The sequence below is a fragment of the Cloeon dipterum genome, chromosome 3 (genome assembly GCF_949628265.1).
Source record: "Cloeon dipterum chromosome 3, ieCloDipt1.1, whole genome shotgun sequence".
NCBI classification, from domain to species: domain Eukaryota; kingdom Metazoa; phylum Arthropoda; class Insecta; order Ephemeroptera; family Baetidae; genus Cloeon; species Cloeon dipterum.
The window spans coordinates 15,722,138-15,746,838 of NC_088788.1; the positions used below are offsets into that span (position 1 = coordinate 15,722,138).

Genomic DNA, 24,701 nt, shown 5'->3' on the forward strand with positions numbered 1-24,701 from the left:
AGAGAGATGAAACAATAATTTTTACTGATCATTTTCGAGATTGCTGTAAATTTGAATGATTTCAATTTGTATTCTAAAAAAACACCACATCCTGCGTACTATTAAAAATTTAATGTTGAATTTTTCCTTAATAGCGGCTTTTGAAATTTTCTCTATTAAATATTTGAAAAGATTTTTGGAGCTTTTTTATAAGAATTTCTGGAAAGCAGGCAAATATGGAATTCCATAAAAGATTGTCAATAATTTATGATCCCAAACAGAAATCTTCCCTGAATGTATTCGAACGTGAAACTTCACAATTGATCAAATTGCTGTAATATTTGACAAGCAAAATGCTGTGAGTGAGAGAGTTTTTAAGTAAAATAATATTTTCTCGCATTTTAGAAATGGCATCCGCGGTATCTGCTGATGGCGTGTGCCTCGCAAGATTCACCAGGAAGTCCTGTCTGAGGTAGAAAAAAATCTAAAATTTAACAGCAACATTTCTAAGAGCAAAAAATAAATTATCCAGGCATTTTTGGGAATGGCTCGCCAGTGCAGCTATTCTAGCTTTCTTCCTTGTGCAGTCGTATCACATGAACGAATATCTGAGCACACTCATGGTGTCCCCAAAAGTCGTGGAAGCACTGGTATTTGTGGATGGCTCCATTTTCACCCTGTACCTTGCTGCCATCCATGAGATTTGGAGGTACAAGTCTCCATGGAGCAACAGCTGGTTTGACCGACCTGCGAACTTACTCGCGTTCTGCGCGTACAGCCTGTCCTACTCCCTCAAGTTGGCGCTGCTCTGTTCCATGGACGATGACGAAATTCGATTTGGCAACGGCAACTGCAGAAGTTTGGCGGTATGTTAAGAAAGAAAAAACCATTCAAGTTTGTAAAAAATAGCACAGATTGTTGCTTGTCATCTTTAAATCATATTAGCATAAAATAATAATTTTCAAGGATTTGTGTTTATTTATAGGTTGCAAAAACCCTTAAGATTTTAAAAACACGCATACGCATGCTTTGTTTCTTTTAATTTTCAAAATTTTAATAATTTCTTATCATTTTCAAGTGCCTAAACTAACTTCAACTTAAGTTCTGGGTAAACCGAATAATTATTGCGAAACCGTGTATTTTTATATAAAAGTTCTATAAAGTGTCAATCCAATATTTTCTGCTTATGAGATTATTTAAAAAATTGGGTGCTTATAAACGATGGTGGAAACCCGGTTGAAAAAGAAATGCACCCGTTTTTATTTGATATTAAAAAATTAATCTTGAAAATCCAAACTTCTCATCATAATTTTTCCCCAGCTCATCCTGTGCATCAATCCAATGTTCTTCTTTATTTACTTCTGTGTATGCGGGAGCTCGAACACAATGTCATCGAAGTGGAACTCAATGGAGTTCGTTCTCCGATGCCTAATAACGCCATTAATAGAATCAAGCGAGTTCATGAACATGCTGCACTCCAGGAGGTTACACGCTGGGCCTTGGCCTGACGAGCTCTTGATGGCCGTCAGGTGGATCCCGCTGACCACCGGAACCCTGCTGCCGATCGGAGGCGCCGTCGTTCTCTGTCTCACCGACAAGCAGTTTGAGAAACTGACCCAGAAGTTTGGAAGTGTGAAACTTCTCGCAGCTTTGGGACTCATGACGATTGTGTCCATCCATTTTGTCCTCAGAATTTGCGTCTTGATGTATTGCCCAGATCTGCGGGACTTGCCCGACATCTCCAGCATGCACTACTACATACTTATGGATCCGGCGATCCTGGTCTCATGCCTAATGTACATAAAAGAGGAGGCAGTGATCAAGCCATACGAAGTTGCTGTGCGCCAGGAAGACTCTGTATAGAATGAATTCTGGCCCGTTGGTGGAACTGAAAGCTAGCTGTGGCAGCAAGCAAGAGAAATAGGTGTGAATCTGGATTCAGACAAATCTGAGTTAATTCATTTTTTAATATACGCGATATTATATATCAATTAATGCTAATATTATATGTGAGATAGGTAAATGCCTTGCGAAATAGACTTTTAATTTAAGCAAAAAATATAGAAATAAATAATTGTGATTAATTGTCTTCATTCTCTCATTGATGACCACAGATTTTTATTTGACACCCACAACCCACATTAATAATTTAGAATTAATTATTATGTCAAGACAGATTAGCCACAGATTCATGGCAGCTGCCCAAAATTTTGCCTGCTGGAGTGGCGCAGCGCGGCTGGCTAAGTAAGACATCTAATTTTTCATTTTGTACTGTTAAATTATTAGAAAAATAAATTAATCTGTAGAGAGGGCGAATGAGATTTTTTTCGACATTTTGCTGCCAGATGAGAAGGTATAGTAGAAATAATATGTAAAAAAGTGGCATGATAGATAAAAATAATCAATTCCCGATCAATTTTATTCTTACTCTCTTTACATTAGCGCTGAAATATATAGATTTAAAATCGCCTGCTATGTAATCCAACAAGAAGAGTTGCATCACTTTCGCGCCAATGGAACCGGGAATTGCACCAATCACGGAGCGAGAAAAGCGGGCGTGCCACTAGAAGAACAACACGCGTTTACATTTCATTTCAGTATTTTCGGTCTCCGCATCAGCACCTCTCACTTCCTGAGTTCCTGAGCGAGGAGGCTGGTGAACGAAATAATATCGTGACTCGTGACCCAACCTTAATTCACCTCCGAGATGCCTGAACCGTCCGACCAAGAGCTGTTGGCCAAAATCGGTCTCAGCGAGCAGAAGATCAAGGAGACCCTGAAAAACAAAGTGGTCACCGCCAACTTGAGGACTGCGATTTTAGCGGTTAGCAATTTAAAAACATTCCATTTGGTGTATTTAATTCATTCGTCCCACAGGCAGAGGATGTCGGAAGTTCCAACGGTGCCTTGCTTTACCACCTGGCTTCGAAAATCAAAGCCCAAGTCGCGCAGCACATTGCACTGATAGCAGCCTACGTCGGCCAAGGAAAGCTGGACTCGACCCTGCGAATCGATGGTGAGCCTGTATCATTTCCAGATTTTGACCATAACCTAATTGTTTACCATCTAGCCGCCTTGGAGTACCTGCTGTCTAACCCAGGAGGGCCCGTTGATAAGGGAAAACTTGAGGTGGCGGCCGGGGTCGGCGTCGTCGTTACTCCGGAGCAGATTGAGAATGCTGTTGAGGAGGCCATTGAAAAGCACAAGAGTGCTTTGCTTGAGAAAAGGTAGAAATTTTATTTTCAAACAGTTAAAGAGTGCATTAAATTTTCTGCGGCTTTTAATCTCAACAATTTATTAGAAATGAACCTCAATTAAATTAAAAAAAATCGCATAATTATGACATGAATATTTCAAAACAAAGATAGATATAAAGTCTGTAAATATAATTTAATTTGTATTTTACATAATTTTTTCCCTAAAGGTACCAATGCAACATGGGACAAATCATGTTAGACGCGAGGGCAAAGCTGAGCAAATGGGTGGATGGGAAAGCATTGCGAAACGAGGTGGACCTGCAGGTTCTGAACCTTTTGGGCCCCAAGACTGAAGAGGATTTAAATCCAAAACAGAGTGATAAAAAGGCCAGTAAGCCCCCTAAAGAGAAGAAACCCGAAAAATCGAATAAGGAAGAGGCGCCAGTGGAGAAACTGAGCATGGCTGAGTTCCTCAAGACTAAAGTGTTCTTCCACAAGCCTGGAGAAAATCATAAAACGGAAGGATATGTGCTGACTGAAAAGACAAAGGACCTGCTCAATGAACATATTAAACTGACTGGAGGGAAGGTGAGGCATTTATTTATGACAATATTGATTACTTTATATGCAAAATAATTTGAGAATATCGGAAGAGATTTCCTTTTTGTTTTATTTTAAAAAGTAAAAATAACTAAATAGACTGATTGCAAATTGAGAAGTTTGCATCACTGCGAACAAATAAAAAATTATTTAATTTTTGGCTAGTAAAATGAATAAAAAATCAATTTGTATACTTTTCTTCCCAGTTTTCTAAGTATTATAAATATATTGCTGACCATAAAAATTACTATCCTTCTAGAGATATTATTTCCGTTATTTTTTATTACATAATATTAAAAAAATATTATTTCAATCTTATATCCAATAAATTCTTTTATGGATAAAATTATTATTTAAACATTTTATTGTAACATCGCTAAACTAAATTTAAGTTGCCAAAAAAGGAATTAACTGTATATATATTCTAAAACCCCCCAAATGTGTGCAGGTTCGAACTCGGTTTCCTCCAGAGCCAAACGGAATCCTGCACATCGGCCACGCCAAGGCGATCAACATTAATTTTGGCTACGCATCCGCGCATGGAGGCATTTGCTTTCTGAGGTACGATGACACTAATCCTGAGAAGGAAGAAGAAAAGTTCTTTGTCGGCATCAAGGACATGGTTGAGTGGCTTGGTAAGCTAACTTATTTCTTAATTTTACGCGTGATTCCGAACAAAATTTCACTATGAGGAGTGAAGCTATTGAATATATTTTTCAAAAGTAAAGCTAATGTAGTTAAACTACGTACAATTTTACCAGCAGCATAAGATAAGAAAATAGGTGGGATGAAATTTTCTTCATAGATGAATTATAGAAAAAAATAATGCAAAGGCAAATTAATTAAATATAGAATTCTAACAACTTTAAAAATTGATGACCTAGTACAATTTTTGCTAACCGTTTACTCGCTCCATCTAGATATTTATTTTCATATTTATCATTTTAAAAATAAAATATATTATGAAAACCAGGCTACACGCCGTACAAGATCACGCACAGTTCTGACTACTTCGAGCAGCTGTACCTGTGGGCCGTGGAGCTTATCAAGCGCGACCTGGCCTACGTGTGTCACCAGAGAGCCGACGAGCTGAAGGGATTTAATCCACCACCGTCTCCTTACCGCAACAGGCCCATCGACGAGAGTCTCCAGCTCTTTGAGGTGAATTTTCCTTTTTTTTCATCAAGATTTGGTCCTAAAAAATATTTTCAGGACATGAAAAATGGAAAGATTGGCGAAGGAGAAGCGACCTTGAGGATGAAGATCACCCTGGAGGAGGGAAAGCAAGACCCTGTGGCTTACAGGATCAAATTCGTGCCGCACCACAGAACCGGAGATGAGTGGTGTATCTACCCTACCTACGACTACACTCACTGCCTCTGTGACTCCATTGAGCACATCACGCACTCTCTCTGCACCAAGGAGTTCCAGTCAAGGTGAAATTGCTTATCGATATTTCAAAGAATTAAGTTTTTTTTTAATAAGTTTTGTTAAATCTTGTGAAATTTTGTGTGTAGTTTCTCCTTGATGAGAAAAAAAAATCAGTGAATAAGATTTGGAATTTTGACAATTTATCGATTTTTTTTTTCAATTTTTAAGATATTTTTTTGTGTTAGCTTAGTAAATAGCTTGTGTCTTGCCATGGGATTTAAATATTAAAAGAACGATTCAAGGAAATTTTTAAAAGACAGGATATATCACACTCAAACAAAAATTTAGGAAAATTATAAAATTATCATTTACCTGTTTATAGTCACAGTAACGCATGATTGATTGCAGGCGTTCATCCTATTACTGGCTGTGCAATTCTCTGGACGTCTACTGCCCAGTGCAGTGGGAATATGGCAGGCTCAACATCAACTACACTGTCGTGTCGAAGAGGAAAATCGCCAAACTCATTGAGGAGCAAATCGTTAGCGGTGAGTCTAATTTTTATTGATTTTTATAATGAATATCAGGGTTGCAAAATACTGCAAGTAGTTGGTGGTTTTTGAACAGAAAATTGCCATATTACGCATTTATATTTTAATTAATTGAAAATTATTTTTACAAAAACATTTAGATTGGGATGATCCGAGGCTATTCACGCTGACTGCGCTGCGCCGTAGAGGCTTTCCGTCCGAAGCCATCAACAATTTCTGCGCACAGATGGGTCTGACGGGAGCCCAGGTCGTGGTTGATCCGCAAGCCCTGGACGCCAGTGTGCGTGACGTGCTGAACGTGACGGCGCCAAGATGCATGGCCGTGTTGGAGCCGCTAGCCATCCACATCACAAACTTCCCCTCAAATAGCCCGATAGAGTGCCTAGTGCCTGACTTCCCGAACGAGCCAAACAAAGGCAGCCACAAGGTCCCGTTTGCCAAGGATCTCTTTATTGAGTCCTCCGATTTCAAACAGGTCAGTATTCCGCTTGAAATCAAATATAACCTGACCAGTTCATTTTATTAATGAAACTTAAATTGACCAAATAATGATGATTGATGAATTGAGATTGCTGAGAATTGGAAGTGAAATTTTGTGAAGGGAAAATCTTTACAAAAATTTTGAACTTTGAAAAGCTCATTGTTTTAGCCCTACAGGCCTTACCAGCATTACTTAATAAATGCTTATTCCTATGAAATGACTCATCTTGTCAAGTAAAGCCCACTTGTTAAATAGCATCACAATTGAATAAGAACTGGCTTAACATAGTATCGATTTTTAATGATTAACCTTGGTAAAGAGCTTTTTAATTGCAAACTCCGTCGAATCAAAAATCAACCCCTGATGTTAACGCAAACTCGTTGGAAACTTAAAAATTGAATCATCCCACCACAGACTAAAACGTTGAACCCTAAGAGAATATTTTTAATTGAAGAATATGTGAATCACAGTATTCCATTTGCATTGTTATTTTTTACTAAAATTCCATTTTTTATAACTACACTCATTAAATTGAATCTTTAATCAACCAGGAGCCGGAAAAAGGCTACAGAAGACTTGCGCCGGGCCAGTCAGTTGGTCTTCGGCACACTGGCTATGTCATCAGCCTGAAGAAGGTGGTCACGGACAGCGCAGGAAGGATCAGTAAATTGGAAGTTGAGTGCGTCGACGCAAATACGGTCGAGAAGCCAAAGGCCTGGATCCACTGGGTGTCTAATCCGGTCAAAATTGAAGTTCGGCTCTACGACCGACTGTGAGTGGTTTCTTTTTAAGATGAATCGATATTTTGTTAAATCAGGGTTAAATAGTTTCCAGCACAAAAACCCCGAAGACTCAAACGAAGTGCCTGGAGGGTTCCTCAGTGACTGCAACAGGGATTCTCTCACCAAAGTCGCCGCACTTGCTGACAGCTCTGTCCGAAATGCGAAGGTCTACGACAAGTTCCAGTTTGAACGCCTTGGCTTCTTCTCTGTTGATCCAGACTCGACAAAAGGCCAGGTAATAATTAAATTTAAAACAAAGAAGGTTAATTTTTGAATATGTTTTGTTTTGCAGCTTGTGTTTAACAGGACGGTCACCCTAAAAGAAGATTCGGGCAAGGTGTAAATATTGCGATTTAAAATAAATTTCATTCTTTATTTATTGATAAAAGTCATTATTTGTATATGAATTAATGGAGAAATGACCTTTTTGTACCTGACCATGCTTGTGAGTTGGAACGAAATTACAAAATAATTACCAATGGAAACATAAAAAAGGCTAAACTTATTATATAAATGAATAAGTTGAAATTACATCAAAAAGAAAAATTCAGCAAGAGATTCAAATATAAATATTTTCTCACTTACAAAAAAGTTCTCGCCGTGCAAAGGGCTAACCTTTGCCGTGACCAGGATTCGAACCTGGGTTCTTGCGGCCACAACGCAATGTCCTAACCACTAGACTATCACGGCTGTCGAGAACATGTGATCAAAATGGCAAACTCTCGGTATTTAAAGGCCAGCATGCCACGTGATCTGCACCGACCAATCAGCAAGCGGTGCACGACCCCTTTTAAACTTTGCCACGCACAAACAACGGCCTGTCTCGGTGCGCAGCTTTCAAACTTCGTCTCGAAAGTGGACACACCGCCCGCAATTCGGCCTCGCGTGCGATTTTTTTCGTCAAATTTCGGCTCGTCCGCGTCGGGACACCCGGCGACAAGTGGTGAGCCGACGAAACCCGATCGGGGCCGGCCTTTGGCGCTCGCTTACGCCGCCGAAACATGACAGAACAGGTGAATTTTGACAGATCGGCGAGACCACATGGCCGGATCGTGTTGCCCATGCATGTCGGCTTCAAAGGCCAGACCGCACTCCAGTTTTGACAGCCCTTAAAATTTAAAACCTGCCAGTACCCGGTTTAAATGAGCGTTAAAGTATATTGATTACTCGCTTTCCGGCTACAGCCTTGCGAAATAAAATGTATGCATTTGATACTAAGTGTACACAACTTACTCGGAAATTTTCCAACTTTTCTTAAATTTTGGGTGTCCATTATGAGTTTTCGTTAGACAGGCAGAGATAAATGACGAGAAGCCAAATATATACAGCTCAATATCATCACAATTTTATTTTGGTCATCACACTTTCTTTCGATAAAGAAGAAACAAATAATTACTTATTACATCACCTTTTTATAGGAGATTGCATCATGCGAGCACCTTCAAGACCTCTTATTAGACAACTACAAAATAAATACCTTGGAAGAATCAGGAAAAGTACGAAAACGGTTTTTAAGAACATTTACTTCCTTGTTGTATTCTGTATTCCATATTAAATTTAAAACTGACAATGGAATCAAAATTTCAGTGTGTGAGTTTGGAAATGGAGAATAACGGTTGCAGTTCCGATCTCTCGTGGTACCGCGTCGAGTTGGTCAGGAACACGATGAAGAACGTTTACGAGCAATGCGGTTGGACCGTAAAGGAGAGTGGGGACGCTGATCAGAAGGTCCTCCTCACCCTCAACTTGGTGCCGACTAAAGGGAACGAGTCTGATCAACGCAGACGAATGGCTGTGGGGGTGGTACGGAACATTGCCACCAAACAGAAGGAGAGGCAAACCAGCATTGAGGATTATCTCAGGTGCGTAGTCCCACCATTTTCTTTTTCGTTTCAAAATGTTTTTAGTGGATAAAAATGCAGGATGCGCGAGGAGGACATTTTATCAGTGGAAGGTAACGCGGAATTGGCCAAAGCAACTGTCCACTTTGAACTGCTGCACGTGAACTATCAAAGCTGCGTCAATCTGGACTTCAGTGCCCCACCTGTACTCAACAGGGGCTCCAGCAACCGTGGTAATTAACTGGCTGTTTTAAAGGTTATGGCAGAATTTGCAAATCGAATCAATTCAGAATCCGTCAGGCATTGGGAAAGAACGATATCGATCGATTTTGGTTTATACCGACTCAATAGTCGATTTCTGACCTGTTATAATGGTCTTATCTGACCTCAGGGGTGATCCCTAGCATTTTCAACCGATTTTACAAGTTTGATTTTCTCACTATATACCTGAATTCATAAATTATTATTTTCACCGTCGTATAATTTTCTATGAACGTTACTCGCACTTGAGGCAACATTTTTTATCCTTTATTTTGAATAAAATACAAAAATATGTTTTTAGAATCTCAATATTTTTAACTTTAAAGTAGTATGGTTCAAATTTTAAATTTTGTAAGCTGTTTAAATGGTCATATGCTGACACAACGTTTGATTTTCTTCCATCAATAAATAGAAGATATTATTATTATATTTGTAAATAATGCTGAAAGGCCAGCACTTTTCTCCTGACTTATTCCCGGTTTTCTTAAAGGTACAATTTTACCGTCAAGTTTGGTTCTTTCCACATCTCTTAAGCACCCTAACAGCAAACCAAAAGTCATGATGGTTCTCAAACAATCAAATCTCTTTTGGATTATTTATTTCACACAGAAAATTTCTGGTTATTTGTTCAGCTGTTCAAAAAGCTAAAACTGATACAACATTAGGCAAGGCCTACATTCAAAATGGAAAAATTATCAACCTATTGTATTTATTTGCAGGAGTGGTGTTTTGCCTGTACAACTACGCCAGGATCGCCACAATCTTGAACAAGCACGCGTCAGGCGTGGAAAGGAGCGAATACCCACCGCTTCCCGCCCTGGATGCCCAATTGGCGCAAACGTTATTCGAAATGAGTCCCGAAATGAAGCTCGTTCGACTATGCTTGATGAGATTCACCAAGGTGCTGAGTGATGTCGAGCCTGACACTGAAGGACGACTTCCTCAGCCGCATTTACTGTGCCGATATCTCTCAGAGGTGGCTCACCCCATTAGCAGATACTACAGGAGTCACCATGTTCTCACGGTAAATTATTATTATTTTTTGCTCTTTTTATCCCTGTCCGAGGACCGGGAAGGGCGCGCACTGCACTGGCACGAACACTGAAACCAGGGTCCTAATAACACCACGAATAGATAACATGGGCGCACCAGGTTGCACAGGGACCCAGCCCACTCAAGGGCCACTTGCTTCCGCACCGAGGACTTTTTAAAACGCTAACATATGACATTCATCCCGTGAAACTAAAATCACGCATGCTGGAAAGGTGTTAACCAGCAAGTAGCGAGTCGGCCTAGAGCTATGCAGCCGGCAGCCAGGCGGTCACCCATCCAGCTACTGACTGCACTGAATGTTGCTTAACTTCGGTGATCTAACGAGAACCGGTGTGTCCAACATGATACACCCTAGACCCAAATTTTTTTAAATAAGTTGTATTGGTTCACCTCATTTGAGATGGGTGATCCCAGAGGACCATCTATATCAAAAGCAAACAATTAACGAAAACACCTTCCAGAAATAACAGATCACTCCGAAACGGTTTAAAATACACTTGCTATATTTAATCGATTTTTAAAATGAATTATATATCAGTGTTGCGAATGAAAGGTCTGCTTGTTTTACGCGTATCACGATCTGAGCCACCCTATACTGAAGGTGACCACAGCCGTAGAATAAATCATGATCGGATTTTTCCTCAAAATTGTTCTAAAGTTTTTAACTTAATTATAGAATCAAAAAATTTCCGCTCCACTAGGCTCATGAGAATATCATTTTGTTTCTATAAAAAACGGCATTAAATTAAACTAGTAAATTCAAAACATTTAAACAACAAGCACTAGTGCACTAGATCAATTAAGATTTATTCTGCAGTTAAAACAATGATTTTTTAGCGGAAAACTTAGGGCAACATTTCGAAAAAAATACTTATTCCTAAATTGGGGAAAGTAATTATTTTTAGTGATTTTGCTGCATATTATATGTGCTTTACGGTGGTTATAGTAAAATATTAATATTTTCAATGATATCTGCCATCAGTATTGAAAAACAATGAAGTTATTTTCGTGTCATAATGAATCCTAATTTTTAGATTTATGTATTTTCCGCAGGAACCAAGTGCACATCTGCTGCCAGTAATGCACGCGCGACTGCACTTACTCAGGGCGATTCACCGTGTTCTTGGCTACGCTTTTCACCTTCTTGATCTTCAGCCACAGGACACAATGTGAGGGATAGAGGAGCCTCACAAAAAGTCTATGTAAGTGCTCGATGCATTTAGCTATTCTATTGAACGTAATTATTACATATTAACACAAATTTTAAAACGATACTCATTAGTTCTTAAATTAGTCTTAATTTTAACCAGTTATTGTAAAATAGTTGATTAGTTGCATGGAATTATTTATTGTTTAATTTTGTTACTAATTAAACTTAGGACAAATGTTGAGACTGAATAAACAAAAATAATTTACAGAACGCTAAATTAGTAACAATCTTGATTCCCGCTATTTTACACGCATATTAAATAATTTGAGTTAATTTAATTCTAATGTTTACAATTTAAAATAAGATCGGTTAATCCTATCTGAAAAAATCGTATAAAATTCAATTCAGGCAACAACTATTGATATTATGTCTTCTCCTGTGCGCATCAATATTTCTTAGTTAGGGGCGTTAGGGGAACCATTTTTTTTAGTATTTCCGCCCAATTGGAAAAAGTAAAATGGTCGATATATATCAAAACAAATCACAGATGCATTCGTAGGCGTGAACTATTTTAACTGGTCAACTGGGTGTGAGGGGAGAGTCTGATGAAAGGCACCCTGTAGTAGGCGGGCCGGCCCTCCAACCTCCGACAGGGTGAGAAGAATGGAAAGGGGCAGGAAAACAAAAGTATGCAAGGCATGTGTGTCACGTGACGGACAGCCAGCTGTTGTGCGCGCGACGCGATTGGCGCTGTGTCATCGCGCAGCCACCGCGTGGACCAATGGGAGCCAAGACGAGCTGCGGCCGCGACGTCGATAAATACACTGCTGTTTTCACGTTTTCAGTCGCTTCAAAGCGCACCTCGCCGCAACACACGCGTGTGCCCGGGCCCGAAAACCCTCCTCTAAAAAAAACAACACCTCCGTCTCGCGAACTCGCGTGCCGCTGTCTCCTCTTTTGTGCGAATAATGAGTATTGGTCTGACTTACCTGCTGGAAGCTGCGGAGTTCTTGGATAGACGAGAAAGAGGTAAACATTATAATGACTATAGTACATGCTCGTTGTAAAACAACATGGCCTCCGACGTGCGCGCCTCCCGAGCCCCCCCTGTCTGACTTGGGCCCACTCTGGGTCCGTTTTGGCCCCAATGTGTGCGCACAACTACTTATGTAATTGGCCGCCGAGCAACCAACAGTGCTTTGGCCAAAGTTCAAGGGCTATTTTTGAGCGCGCTCGCTCTTCATCTCTTGGCTGCCTCACTCGGCTCGGCGGGGCCAGGTGGTTCGTCGATCATGCATAATGCCTCTATTGCGCCGTTTCTTGCCCTTATCTCCCGACAACCGCGCCGCGCGACTAATGTTCAATTATTATTTGCCACCTATTGGGACAAATAGTCCGACTAAGTAAACACCGCAAACGCACTCCGGACTTGGTTGTTTCCCATGTTTTCTCCTCTCCTTTCTTGACCGAGTCTTGTTTAAAGTCATCTTGACATGCGGCATCGCAAAAAGGACATTTATAATAATTCTTTAAATGCCCATTGGGACGAGTCATATCTTATAACAAAGGGTGCTTTATACACTCACAGTGCGGGGGAATCGTCTAATCCGTTTTCAAGTAAACAACCCACGCACGCTTTAGTGTGCAGTGGACAATGGTTGGCATTGATTGAAATTTGTCAACTTAAAAATATATTCTCCTGTCAGGATGCCTGCGGGGAGCCCAAAACTATAGATATACCTTCTTAATCTCTATAACTTTACCTTTTATTTTCTACTCACTCGTATACGCGCGGCGTGTCACACGTTTTCAACTATATTTTATGAGCCACCTACCCCACCTTTGCGCGTTTCCCTTGATTTTGGTGCAGGAAGCAAGCTGACTCCGCGTGTATTGCTCGTGTTGCAGAAGCCGAACATGGATACGCGACAACCGAGCCAATGCCCGACGACCTGCGAAGCACACACAAGAGGCAGAAAAATAAGAAGAGCCTGGGGAACAGGTAAGACGCAAAACCGCAAATTATATATATAGGAAACGAGTTTACCGGCCGTCCAAAATAAATTTAAAAATATATTCACAGACATTAAAACCTAGGAAAAAATATCTGGACTTATCCAGCAAGCATAAGAAAGTTATGTAATTTAATGATTTCTGACTTTTTAGTAATAGTCAAGATTTAAATTATTTTTTGGAGACAATTTCTCCCTCGGATCTCGGGAAGACACTATCTAACGCTGATGTGCTCTTTCAGGACGACCCACAACGAGCTGGAGAAGAATAGGTGAGTCTGCAGAAAAAGTCTTTTTATTGTCTATAGTACGAGACGCGTGGCCGTTGTCACGTACCGCGCCCATTGTTGCCGCGGCCGCGCGCGATTGTTGCGCTATACGCGAGACGCTGCTTATCGCCGGTCGCTCGACACATCGGATCATATATTGTGCACTTGTTTCGCGAACAAGTGGCTTCGCTCGAAACTCAATAATAACACGTTCGCGCATCAGCAGCGAAAGCATTTTTACTTAATACATTTTTGCTCCACTTTAGTCAGCCGATCAATGAAATTTTTCTCCATCGAGTGGTTGGGCTCAAAAATAATAATCGGCATCGATCGGTGGGCACACACGCTGCGCTTGCCCGTCGCCATTGTTGTTGTGATTATCGATTGTTGGGAGGCAGCCGCGCTGCTGCCTGCCGTCGGCCGGCGTGAGTGTGTGTGTGTGTGAGTAGCGCGACCTCGAGCCAACTCCGTGGGTCGAGCGCCCAACCGCGGCTGTTGCTAGGCCGAGCCCAACACCGAATTCACCCGCCGAATTTGGCGCCGATGCCGGGATTTCGGCGTTTTTCCGCTAGCTCGGCTGCCTCAACACAGAGAGCAGACACGACGCGGCCAGGCCACGCGTTGCCCTTGACATTGAAAATGCTCTCGCCGCCGCCAGCAAGCGACACGCAGTCCGCCGGCTCGCGCTTCCCGATTTAATTTTTATTTAATGCTTGTGTCACATGGAAATAATCGTCCATTCCGGCGACACAGTCGGGAAAACAAAACAAAGGCAAACGAGAGAATACGGCCACGCTGCGCAGTAAAGTATTTTGTTATGAATTTTAGAATGATAACGAGCTCTGGAAAGTTCAAAACGTTCAGAATAAAGTAAACACTTACGACAGCACTTTGTTTTATGGTGCGAGCGTTAAATCGACGTATCCACTAAAGTCAAAAATTGTTGTTCTGACAAAATGGGTCAAATCCTGTTTTTACCGTTTATGAAATAATACAAAATCTATTTATATTTTTTATCCAGACCAAATTGAATTATTTCCCTCCCTTTTAAAAATGATTATATACCAGAACAAAGTGCGGATATGCTGATGCAATGTCTGCAGGCTGCAACAGACGCTTCCGTTAGCATTTTCCAAAAGACTTGTTCGGTCACAATAAATGTAGGAACAGATATTCGATTGCAAACAGGATCGGACGAGCGAGGAACACCCTTGCTGCTGCACATTAACGTCAAAAAGCAACGCGCGGCCGTTCGTCGTTCGCTCGGGCGTCGTAAAAGCGGCAATAAAACGCTCTCTCACTCTCTCTCGCGCCGTATGAATAACAAAATGCGCTGCTCATCAGACGCGGGTGCCACCCTGATATTCCGGCGTTCTCCCTCCCCCCGCCCGCCGTGCAGCCGCCAGCTAACGAGAGATGCAATGAGCGAATTTTTTTGCCCTGTGGCCGCCGCGGCTCCAGTTCGTCTGCTCTCTCGCTCTTATCGCGCGGGCTTCACGTGACTCGCGAGCATATTCGTCGAGTGAGAGAGAATGTTTAATCAGCCGAATGCATCTCGCTGTGCTGCGTGGCTATATTATATTTGATTCAGTGCGGCCACTCGCACCACCGACCGATCCATTTTTCATGCACAGCGTACTATAAACAATTCAACTGGTGCGCGCTGCGTGATAACGCCGCCGAAAACAATTAAAGCAATTGCTTCGAGTCACCTCATTTCGGAGCCTGATAACGCCGAGCCGCGCACAAAAATATGTACGTGTGTGTTTGTGTGAGCCATTATTAGTGTATTAAAAGCTCGCGAGATTAGATAAAAGTTCTCTTTCTCTCCGCCCGGCAAGTTCTGAATTTTTCTAGTGAGCTTGGAGCCGAAAATTCAGGTCTTTCTTTTTTGCTTTACGGAGCGGGGGGAACTCCAAGTCCCGAGATTAGGGTCACTTTGCTTTTTCGGGCCTGGCAAAAAGGGTCGTTTACGAACCATTGGCCACACACAAAGTAGGGCTGCTGACGTGAGCTAGTCGCAATCAGCTCTTGAGTCACACCGCTTTAATAATAAATGGCGTTATCGCGGTGCATTGTGCCGCTGCTGTGTTCCTCCCGCGATAAAAAAAGCAAGTCCGCTTTTTGGGAAATGCGCCGCTATTCACGCGGTTATCATCCGCCAGCCAGCCAGCCTGCCTGCCTGAAGGGATGTTGAAATTCGAGTCTGGCCCCTGTGCACATTATTTCGGCCCCGTATGCAGCAGCAAGCGAGTGCAGGCAGATGGCTCATGTGACACACACTCACTCGAGCGACCAGCAGCAGCCAGGCCATGTGTCTCTCCTAACACGTGGTTTCCATTCCATCTGCGTCGCTGGCCAAACAAACCAACAACTGCTGCGGCAACTCGATCTGCTGGCTGCCACCAATAATCGTCCATTCATGCCCGAGTAACCCTTACCTGCGAAAATATCGTCCGCAACAAAAATGTTTTTCAACTCAGCACAGCTTGCAAACGGTCCAAAGATGCCAATGATCGGCTTGCCAGGGAAGATACTCTTGTCCGGTAATTATTTTTGATGTGTATGTTGTTCAAGAGAGTTGGACACAGAACACAGAAATAATACGATTTGTCTTGGCGTTGCGTAGGGTCAGGCCGGTTTGGGGGTGGTAAGCCGGAATGCGTTTAGTAAACGTGCACTTTTATATTCCCTTCCCAGCTCGCTCTCGCTGCTTCGTCTTCTTCTCTCACAATCAGGTGCAGCATTGTGTTGCTAGCAAGAAAACACAATGGGCACGATAATTTCCTCCGTATCACACGCGGGCGTGTCTTGAAATTTTTTATGGACGCAACCGTCATATGCAGCTTGAGAGGCAGTCACTCGAAAAGAGTCGTCCTCAGGCCTCCGACGCAACACTTTCATTCTCACTGGACTTTTTCAGCTCTAAAGTCGTTGCGTTTCGCGTCTTTGCGAGTCAATTGCTGCGACCCCTCCCAACAGTATTTTTCCGTCAGTTGGCGAGGACATAATTTCTTTTTGTCTCTCTTTCCGACAATCGAGATGGGAATATTGATTAGAAAAGCGATGTGTCGTTGAGGCAAACTCAACAGAATCGTTGTTGGGAGAGGGAGATAGATGCAGCGACTTTGGCTTTAGCGTAGGGGAGAGTCACAAATATCCATCAACATAGTCAGGGGGATAGATGGATGGATGGACGGACGCTCGGGTGGATTGGGGTGCGAAGAGGGCGAGTGACGTAACGCCAGCAAGCGAGCGAGAAAACGAGGGCCGACGAGTTTTGGATTTCGAACCTGGAGAGAGAGAGAGAGGCACCCCTCGAACAAACCACCTAACAGCACAGGTTCCAATATCACGTCTGCTCCGTCATTCTTGACAAACATTTTTCTACTTATACCGTGTTCATTCAAGAAGATAGATTATGAATAGGGAATCGGGAACTGTAACCATAGCTTGTTTGAAGCTATTCGTTTGAATTTTGAGTTGGTTGTAAAGATAAGCTAAATTTTTTAGTTTATAATATAATGTAAAAATTAAAATTTAGAAAAAACCTTAGTTCGAAGCGGAAATTTTTCATCTTTGTGCAGTCCAGACATTGCAAGCGGGTAAGATTATAATGTAAGCTTCATTCTACCACCTTAAATTTTAAATCAAATTTTGTACTTGAACACACTCATTATATAAATAAATCCTTAAAAATTCAACTCTTCGCTCACTTAATTTATTTGCAACCAGCTTTCCTATTTCCTATATACGCGACATGTCTTGTCGTTAGAGGATGAACCGCGTACGCAACTTCCGTGCAGGCGTTTGAATTTTTGCAAGTTGCCGTTCTCAATGACCGACAAAGGAAGGAAACGAGAGTCAAACCGATGATAATGAGGCACACGCCGGCCAATTCGCGCTCGCTAGACGCGAAAAGGAGCCATGTTTGGCTGTAGGCGTGCGCGCTACTAACGGTCTGCGATCCATACTGCACTTTTGTCAGTGCGAGAGCAGCTGTTCGTGTGCGAAAGTGACTGCTTTTCGGGGGGAATGACCTCGCCGCCTCCTCTCGGCCGTAATAATGCAACGCACACACACCTTTTGCCGATGCCGTGACCCGCAATCGACTTTCGTCGTGTGTGTGTACGTGTCTATGCTGCAACACACGACCCGAATTTTTGAACGTCGTTGCCTGGAGCCTAGAGCATTGAGCACTTAACACGTCAGTCACATGTGTACACGATTGCATTTGTTCTATATTCATATTATATTAACAATTCGCATCACCTGGCTTTGTTTGAGGCTCTGCAGGAAATTTACTTAAAGCGCCTCTGGTGGTCAGCTGTCAAAATATTACTTGGCAAGAGCAGGAAAAATGAAATTTCGAATGGGATCGTTCACTCGCAGGCTTGATGCTCACTCAGTCTTTTGTTTTGAAGAGGAATCGAACTAATGCCGGGTCAAAAGGTTTTCTCTGAAGAAGAGAGTTGGATTTCAACGGTCAGAGCGTGAAACTAAACTCTTGGACCGGAGATAGAGGGAGAAGCACGGTTCGGAGATTATTCTTGATCACGCAGTGAACAATGGAGATAGAACATCTCATCCATCTCACGCCCACGTCGCTCGGTCGTTTGGTTTGGTCGGTCTGTCGGCCCGACTGGATGCATGCACGCGGATAAATGAGCATAAGAGGCCCTTTCTCATCATCTCATGTGCGAGTCTCACATAATAACAATGGGCGCCAATAATTATGTGTATGCATCTCGGTTGCTGCGGTGCACAGAGTGCTGCAGGCTCTCTTTTAAAGGTGGAAAAAAAATTCCTGACGATGCACCGCGTGTTTAGAACCTTTAGCCATATGAAACGGTTGAAAGTGCTATTGAAATTTGGTCATTCTTAAAGTATCCATAAAATCCTTATATATTTGAAAGAATATTATAGCCTTTGACCGTTTCGTGCCTTGTTGGACACTTTTGTGCTTACTGAAAAGCAGCTCTAACCTAACTGCTTTTGTAGAGAGCGCAGGTGCAAGAGCGGAATAGCTGGAGGCTATATATGGATGATGCTACATCTCGGATTTTTTGATACCTCAAGTTTCGTCAAATAATTCAAAGAGGGTTCCTCATTGATTCCCTGTTTTCCCCGCTACCCGCTTACTCCTCCTCACAATCTCAAAAAAGGGAATCAGTACACCAAATCTAGAGAACATGCTCTTTTGAAAAGCTTTGAAAGAAGAAATTTTGAACTCTCTTCTTTCTGCGGGTTAAATCTTATCTTTAAGGCATCACGGCGGTGCATTTTAAACGCTTTGAGTGCACTGGAAACAGAGGAGAGCGTCACTTTTATTTGACCTTCAACTTGCGCCGCGAGCCGTTGTCGCTGGCTGTGTTTTATTATTTTTTTTCTGTATCTTCCGGGGCACACTTTGCTCGCGGTAATTTGGCAAATATATTCCCATCGACGATGATGAGTGACAGACTCTCAATTGGGCAAATGAACGCATTCGAAAAGAGCGGGCACGAGTACCACGCGGGGCTCGGTTACTCTCTGCACAGCACTTACTTGTTATTTTCAAGAAACATTTGCATACTTGTGCCCAGCGATAAGTGAGAGCTCGTGGATTGACTCACGCGCTTATTTATTCTTTTGCAAGTGGCGACAAAGACAGCGACGACTACTTGCCCGATCGTTTTCTATATCTTACGCGCGCGTTAGTCATCCGCAATTGTTTGCACATACGGCGCACTCGTTCTTGTACCCAATTTGATACGATTGGCTTTTAAACGGCCTCGTTGTAATCGTGTACGTCTGCAGAAAAAAAACGGCGCTCGACCGTTTCGAAATTTGTTGCGAGTTCAGAATGAATTATTATCTTTCGAATGGCTCTAAAAAATATTGTCGTTTCAAGAAGTGTTTTTATTTTTGATCGTGCCCCTATGGTTTCCAACAACAAATAACAAACCAATATTTAAAAAAATAGAAATCGACCTAAAATGGGTGATATTGTTTTTAATAAAAACATCTCGAGCGAATCCTCAAAATTAATTTATAATATCATTCCTCTATTGGTTGGAGAAATGCACATCAAGTTCTGAAATTAGCCGCCAAGTGCAAAAGTTTGTGAGCTAACGCACACAGTAGTAGTCCGAGGGCTGTATATTGATCCAGTGAGTGTGAGGCCCACCATGGCGTGATGTGTGTTTGTTTGTTTGTCAACGTTGTGCATGTGGATTGGTATAAGCAAGAGAGAAGAGAGCAGTACAGAATCGGCGCGGTCCACGCCTCCTCGACCTATGCCAACGCGGCGATAGCACCAAGCAAGGCCGACCCGGCGCCGATAACACCGCATGCTCCCCATTAATTATTCGCCTCCTCTTGTTTACTTTTTCCCAATTCCGATATTTTTGTATATGCGCGCGCCTTTCCCTGTCAGAGTCGGTGAACTCTGCAATGTGCACGTACACACGCATATTTCCATATTTAACCCGCGAGGCGCTCTAATTCAAGTTTATCACGCGAAGAATATGGAAAGGCGGAAAGGCACACAAAGTACTTTATTTTTCCGAAAGCTCTCAGTGCTCATGTGTTTGCGCTAAATTATGGCACACACAAAGCCGCTCTAATCTGCTCCAGCACGACTTCATCGCATGCACGCCGATAAAAACAGGCACACACGCGAATTTCTGATCTTGACCCTAAAGAGATTGCAAAAATTTGGAATAAGTAAGGGAAAAGCAATTTCGAAAACTGCAGACAAAGCCACAAAATCCGTTCTATTGTCGGCCTTTCCAATAGCAATGTGGAGATAAACGAATGATAAGCAAAAGCGATATGAGAATTTCCCCTTTCACCGCATTGAACAGCGCGGACTTAAGAACTCAGACCCGATAAACAGAAGACACTTTCCAGAACAATTATCTCTGCACGGTCCTGCTGGACCACTGAAATTTATTCATACAGATATTTATTCCTAATAATAAGTTCAAACACAGGTCTTTCAGCTATAGGTTTTTAAACACATAAAACAGCTATTGAATTTTTCACAGGCGAGACCGTTTTAATTTAACAAAACCTACATACAAGTCAGAATATGTCTCTTGTCGTGCCAGTTAGATAAGAACGGAAAGCGCGAACGATAAAAGTTTGGAAAGCGCGCGAGTGGACTGTGCGTGCACATGGCGTGTTTATTATTTGGCCGACCATGTGCTCGGCGGCGGTGGCTGCGTTATGCTTGGCACGGGGTAGTAGTGAGCTCGATAGCGGCGGTCGTCGGCCGGGGCGGCGCGCAGCCAGGCCTGATCAATAGAGCTCCCTCGGCGGCGATGGCGAGTGTCGAGGGTGGCGCTGGAAAACAAGCTTTCTGGCCCATGACCGGCCGGCCTGCCGACACAGGCGGATCGGCCCAGCTGACTCTGATTAACTATTCATCGGGCTAATTAGCGGTGCGGCTGTTGCAGCGATACCATCTATCTTTTCTGATCTAGCGCGACACGGTTTGAAACGCTAGCGAGCGAGTGAAAAACCGCCGTTTTTGTTTCACCTGCTGCCAAGCTGTTGTATAAAAATAAAGGACAGCTCGAATTTTTTAAAAAAAATTCTAGATCTGAGTAAATTCCCTACTCTTGCCCAGGGATTTCTATATTTGTTATTGTTATTTTTGTACATACTAAAAATATTTGGGTATAAATAATAAAAAAGTTTCCAAAGTCTGAAGATACTCTTTTTGCCAGTCTGCAAGACATTTTTTAAGTTTTTCTAAAAATCATAGCCCGAAATTTCCTAATATATAGAGAAATTAAATTGTTTTATTAAGCTGCTTTATCACATAATTCGGCCACGATGCCGGTTGGAGAGGGAGGAACGGTTGCACCCTTAAATTAGGATGACGTCACTTCCTCGTGCAACGGCTGCAGGGGATCGAATCGGTGTGGCGGTCGGCGTCAAGAGCTGCTGCATTTTATTTTTCCCCGCCTAATAAATTGATTGCTGCGCGCGATAAACGCGCTGTTTTTCGGGGGAGATTTCATTTGCGGCGCCGTTTCTTTTTTTCCTATATAAACAGAAAACATTCCGGGGTGACACACGACAAATGATTGTTTTTCTTATTCTTTTTCGACTTCGGGGGATACATCGGGTCGGGCGATCATTTTTTCGTAATCGCAGGAATTGCGCGCTCGCCGCGTTTTTTATGTCTTTTTTATTAGGACCGGTTTGCCGAGGAAATTGTACATTAAAGCGAGCTGCTGCTGTTGCTGAATTGATTCTCTTCTATGCGCTCTCCGGGATGAAGAGCCCTATTGTGTTGCCAGCAAATAAATAAGTCGCCCGTAAACGTTCATCTCCGGATTTCAAGATTTGCTGGTTTTATTCAGTCCTGTTAAAAAAGCGCTCTAGGAAAGTCTACTTTGAGGCAACAGTTTTATTAATTTTCCTCTTGGGGACAAGTCCGTGGTTGATTTGAAGAAATCCTATAATTCTGGGCTGCCTGAGGTGAAACGATGCGGTCCACATTAATTATAAAGTGCGAATTTTGAGGAGCAGCACTTATGCCAGATTAAAATTCGCTCGTTTTCCACACGAAAATTTCCCTGGTGCCAGCGCAATCGCGCTAATTGCTTTCCAAGCACTTGTTTGCGCCCGCTTTTTCAAAGAGCTCTGCGAGAGAGATAAGAACGCGCGTCAACTGCTCGACGGGCTGAGAATTCCATTGAAATTTTGCTCGTCTCGCGCGAGATGCGTTCCACACACACGCATAAGCGAGTGTGTAATTAAAAGCAGCTCGCAATTGTTCTTAATCTGGCATCGTAGAGATGCAACGCGATACCTTTCCTTCCTTTTCCATGCTCCGTGACCTCTTCGCCTGGAATGCTTATCGCTAATTACTCTGGATCGGGCATATATCTATCCATTCCGATTGCTGGAGGTCGGAATTTGACTGGAAATATATGACACATGAGGCCAGTCATTTGAGAGCTCGGCAAGGCCGCGCAGATTTTTACTTTCGCGTAATTGGCGTCTTCCTTGGCGGTGAAAATTGTGCTGTACAGCGATTAAATCTTCGTAATTCACCCTCGGAGGCAATTTTTGCCGAATTGCGCAAAGTCTGTGGCGAAGGGAGACGAAATAATATAAAAATCGCTGCCAAGGAAGAAGAGGGGGCCGCCCGTTCGTTTCATTTGGCGCCAAATGCGAGCCAGCCAGCGAGCGCTGACTCGGCACATATGATCTGCCGATGAAATTGGTAATTCGGGCGCCGCTGCGGATTTTGCAAGCGAAAAAATGCAAGCACTGAGAGCGTAATTTTAGCTTTCGCAGAGAGAGTTGGCTCGGCCCACTCGTCGAGTTGCAACACCCAAGCCAAAGCAGAAGCACCGTCGAAAATAGTGCGAAACAATAAGAGAACGCGCCAGGCGCAACGGCCGAATTGATGGAAAATCGCAGGAGATGGCGGGGTCAAAACTGCGATTTGAATGAGGTCAACGTACGCCGGCACATCCAGCGCAGCTGAGAATATTTGAAACACACTACGCGAGTTTCAAAATTTGTTTCTCAGCAGCGAATGCGTGCTCGCAGTGCTGTGTCGAAAGTTGCGCGGCTGACGTCAGCGCGGCGTTTCGGAACTTGGCCGTCTGTCAAGCAGCTCGAATGTTATCGGACGTGCACTTGTGAAACTCCCGCCCGCCCGCCCGCCCTCTGTGTGTTTATGCACACTCTTTAATTCATTTTGGACGCTTGCGAAAATTAAAAACCTGCACGTACCGCTGCAGCAGACGGCCAAGCAACTTAAGGAACACATTGTTGCACATCTATTCGAAGAAAATAAAGAAATTGCAAGAACGACCGCTATACATATACATATATAGTCAACAACGTTATATCGTTGTTGACTAGAAGGCGTTTCCCTTCAGACTGCGGGCCGGGCACATTGTTTGGAATTTGATGAATTTTTATGTTGATTGATTTCAATTTGCAATTCAGTGTCGCAGAATATGCCAGCAATAATTGAAAATATTTTAAATTGTTGCCTACATTGTAGTTATAAAGCGCGCGAGTTGATTTCTTAAATAATTCTATGAATTTTTCCCGGATATGTGCTCCATCTACAAAGCTAGAGGACTTCCTGCAGTAAAGTACAAGTTTTGCCAATTTTTCTACAAAAATCTCTTGTCTTTGAACTCAACACTTTGTGAAAACTCTTATTTGTTTTAAAATAAGATTATATTAAGTATATGGAGATTCCGCACCATATTTGGAAATCATATTATGCTAACTTTGCAGCCACTTTTCTCTAAAATTATTTCAGAGCTACACTTGGGTCAATTTTGGCTCTAACTGAATTCTTATTAAGGGGTTAGTATTTATGAATTTTGCACCGAAAAGGATTTTTCGGAGTTTAGTGACGATTTATATAAATATTACATCGGGTTTCAGCTGTTTCAAGCGGAGATTTTGATAGCCAACCATGCAAAAAATGTAGATTTTAGAGAGCTACTATATAGATGAGGAAAAAAGTAGCTTTTGAAGGACGTCAATTTTTTTGAACTCATTCTAATGCTGGCCGGGCATTGTAAACCATAACGCAACTCGTTTTCATTGGAGTTGCTGACGATGAGGATTTTTATATTTGTGTATTGTCAACAATGTGTAAGAGAATCCAGCATGGCGTCTCTTCCAGGCCATTTACGCCTGAAGTTGCCTCTTAGAGAACGTGCGTTGACAAAAAGTTTGATGGGTGTTTGGGACGAACAAAAGTTAGCTGATTGAAGAACAGGAAAATGAATCTCGCGGCGAACTGAACATGCTGGCGCACAAAGAGCACTTGCGTTATATTCGCCGACTTTTATTGCCCGAATTTAGTGCGCGCGGCGAAACGGGCATGCAAATGAGGCATTGTTTCGCGTGTGGCGGCCGGGCCAAACATCGCCTCTGCTCGTGAGTTGTGTGTGTGATACCTGGCCGAGCGTAATTACACGCAGAGAGGACGAGCGTGCGTTTATCTTCCTTTCTTGGATTGCCGGCGCGGATTCGCGAGAGAGGCAACGCACGAAGCAGAAGCTAGTTTAGCTTTCTCTACGCATCGTTGCTGTTTTAGGCGGCGAGTGCAACGACATTTTGATGCTCTCTGCCTTTTGCTCTCTCGATCGCCTATCCCTCTTTCACGGCCGCGCT

The 24,701-nt window shown here is 42.7% G+C and overlaps 3 protein-coding genes and 1 non-coding gene across 6 annotated transcripts in view; 3 read left to right on the plus strand and 1 right to left on the minus strand.

Annotated features, from left to right (window-relative positions):
• The first annotated feature begins 501 nt into the window (after window positions 1–501).
• On the plus strand, window positions 502–1,947 carry LOC135939485 (uncharacterized). Its single transcript, XM_065483895.1, has 2 exons — window positions 502–845; window positions 1,300–1,947. Exons 1-2 carry the CDS (start codon window positions 576–578, stop codon window positions 1,840–1,842), a joined length of 813 nt encoding a protein of 270 aa, XP_065339967.1. The 5' UTR covers window positions 502–575; the 3' UTR covers window positions 1,843–1,947.
• Window positions 1,948–2,547: 600 nt separating this feature from the next.
• GlnRS (Glutaminyl-tRNA synthetase) lies at window positions 2,548–7,353 on the plus strand. The gene is made up of 12 exons (XM_065484578.1): window positions 2,548–2,803; window positions 2,857–2,995; window positions 3,050–3,206; window positions 3,404–3,764; window positions 4,225–4,411; window positions 4,750–4,937; window positions 4,989–5,212; window positions 5,556–5,695; window positions 5,839–6,173; window positions 6,731–6,951; window positions 7,007–7,196; window positions 7,254–7,353. The coding sequence occupies exons 1-12, from the start codon at window positions 2,687–2,689 to the stop codon at window positions 7,302–7,304; spliced, it is 2,310 nt and encodes a 769-aa protein (XP_065340650.1). The 5' UTR covers window positions 2,548–2,686; the 3' UTR covers window positions 7,305–7,353.
• Window positions 7,354–7,579: 226 nt separating this feature from the next.
• On the minus strand, window positions 7,580–7,651 carry TRNAH-GUG (transfer RNA histidin (anticodon GUG)). Its single transcript has one exon. It is a non-coding gene; the product is annotated as a tRNA-His (tRNA).
• A 126-nt stretch (window positions 7,652–7,777) lies between these two features.
• The window catches only part of LOC135941358 (max dimerization protein 1-like), a 39,339-nt gene continuing 22,415 nt past the window's right edge, over window positions 7,778–24,701 (plus strand). Inside the window, exons 1-8 of one of the 3 annotated variants that reach the window (XR_010574979.1) lie at window positions 7,778–7,974; window positions 8,380–8,457; window positions 8,549–8,823; window positions 8,884–9,035; window positions 9,783–10,087; window positions 11,170–11,318; window positions 13,175–13,268; window positions 13,521–13,549. Coding sequence is in view for 2 of the 3 variants with exons in the window: in XM_065486843.1 (XP_065342915.1) it covers window positions 12,235–12,295; window positions 13,175–13,268; window positions 13,521–13,550 (185 nt within the window). In the remaining variant the exon portion in view is untranslated. Of the gene's footprint in view, window positions 7,975–8,379; window positions 8,458–8,548; window positions 8,824–8,883; window positions 9,036–9,782; window positions 10,088–11,169; window positions 11,319–12,095; window positions 12,296–13,174; window positions 13,269–13,520; window positions 13,551–24,701 lie in introns of those variants that run through there. The other 2 variants (XM_065486844.1, XM_065486843.1) reach the window with 2 other exon arrangements.

Bases quoted from the DNA above. Each gene is read 5' to 3' on its own strand.
- LOC135939485 (XM_065483895.1), top strand. From the start codon at position 576: ATGAACGAATATCTGAGCACACTCATGGTGTCCCCAAAAGTCGTGGAA. The intron at 846-1,299 runs GTATGTTAAGAA...ATTTTTCCCCAG, and splicing joins GCAACTGCAGAAGTTTGGCG to CTCATCCTGTGCATCAATCC.
- GlnRS (XM_065484578.1), top strand. From the start codon at position 2,687: ATGCCTGAACCGTCCGACCAAGAGCTGTTGGCCAAAATCGGTCTCAGC. The intron at 2,804-2,856 runs GTTAGCAATTTA...TTCGTCCCACAG, and splicing joins TGAGGACTGCGATTTTAGCG to GCAGAGGATGTCGGAAGTTC. The intron at 2,996-3,049 runs GTGAGCCTGTAT...TTTACCATCTAG, and splicing joins CTCGACCCTGCGAATCGATG to CCGCCTTGGAGTACCTGCTG.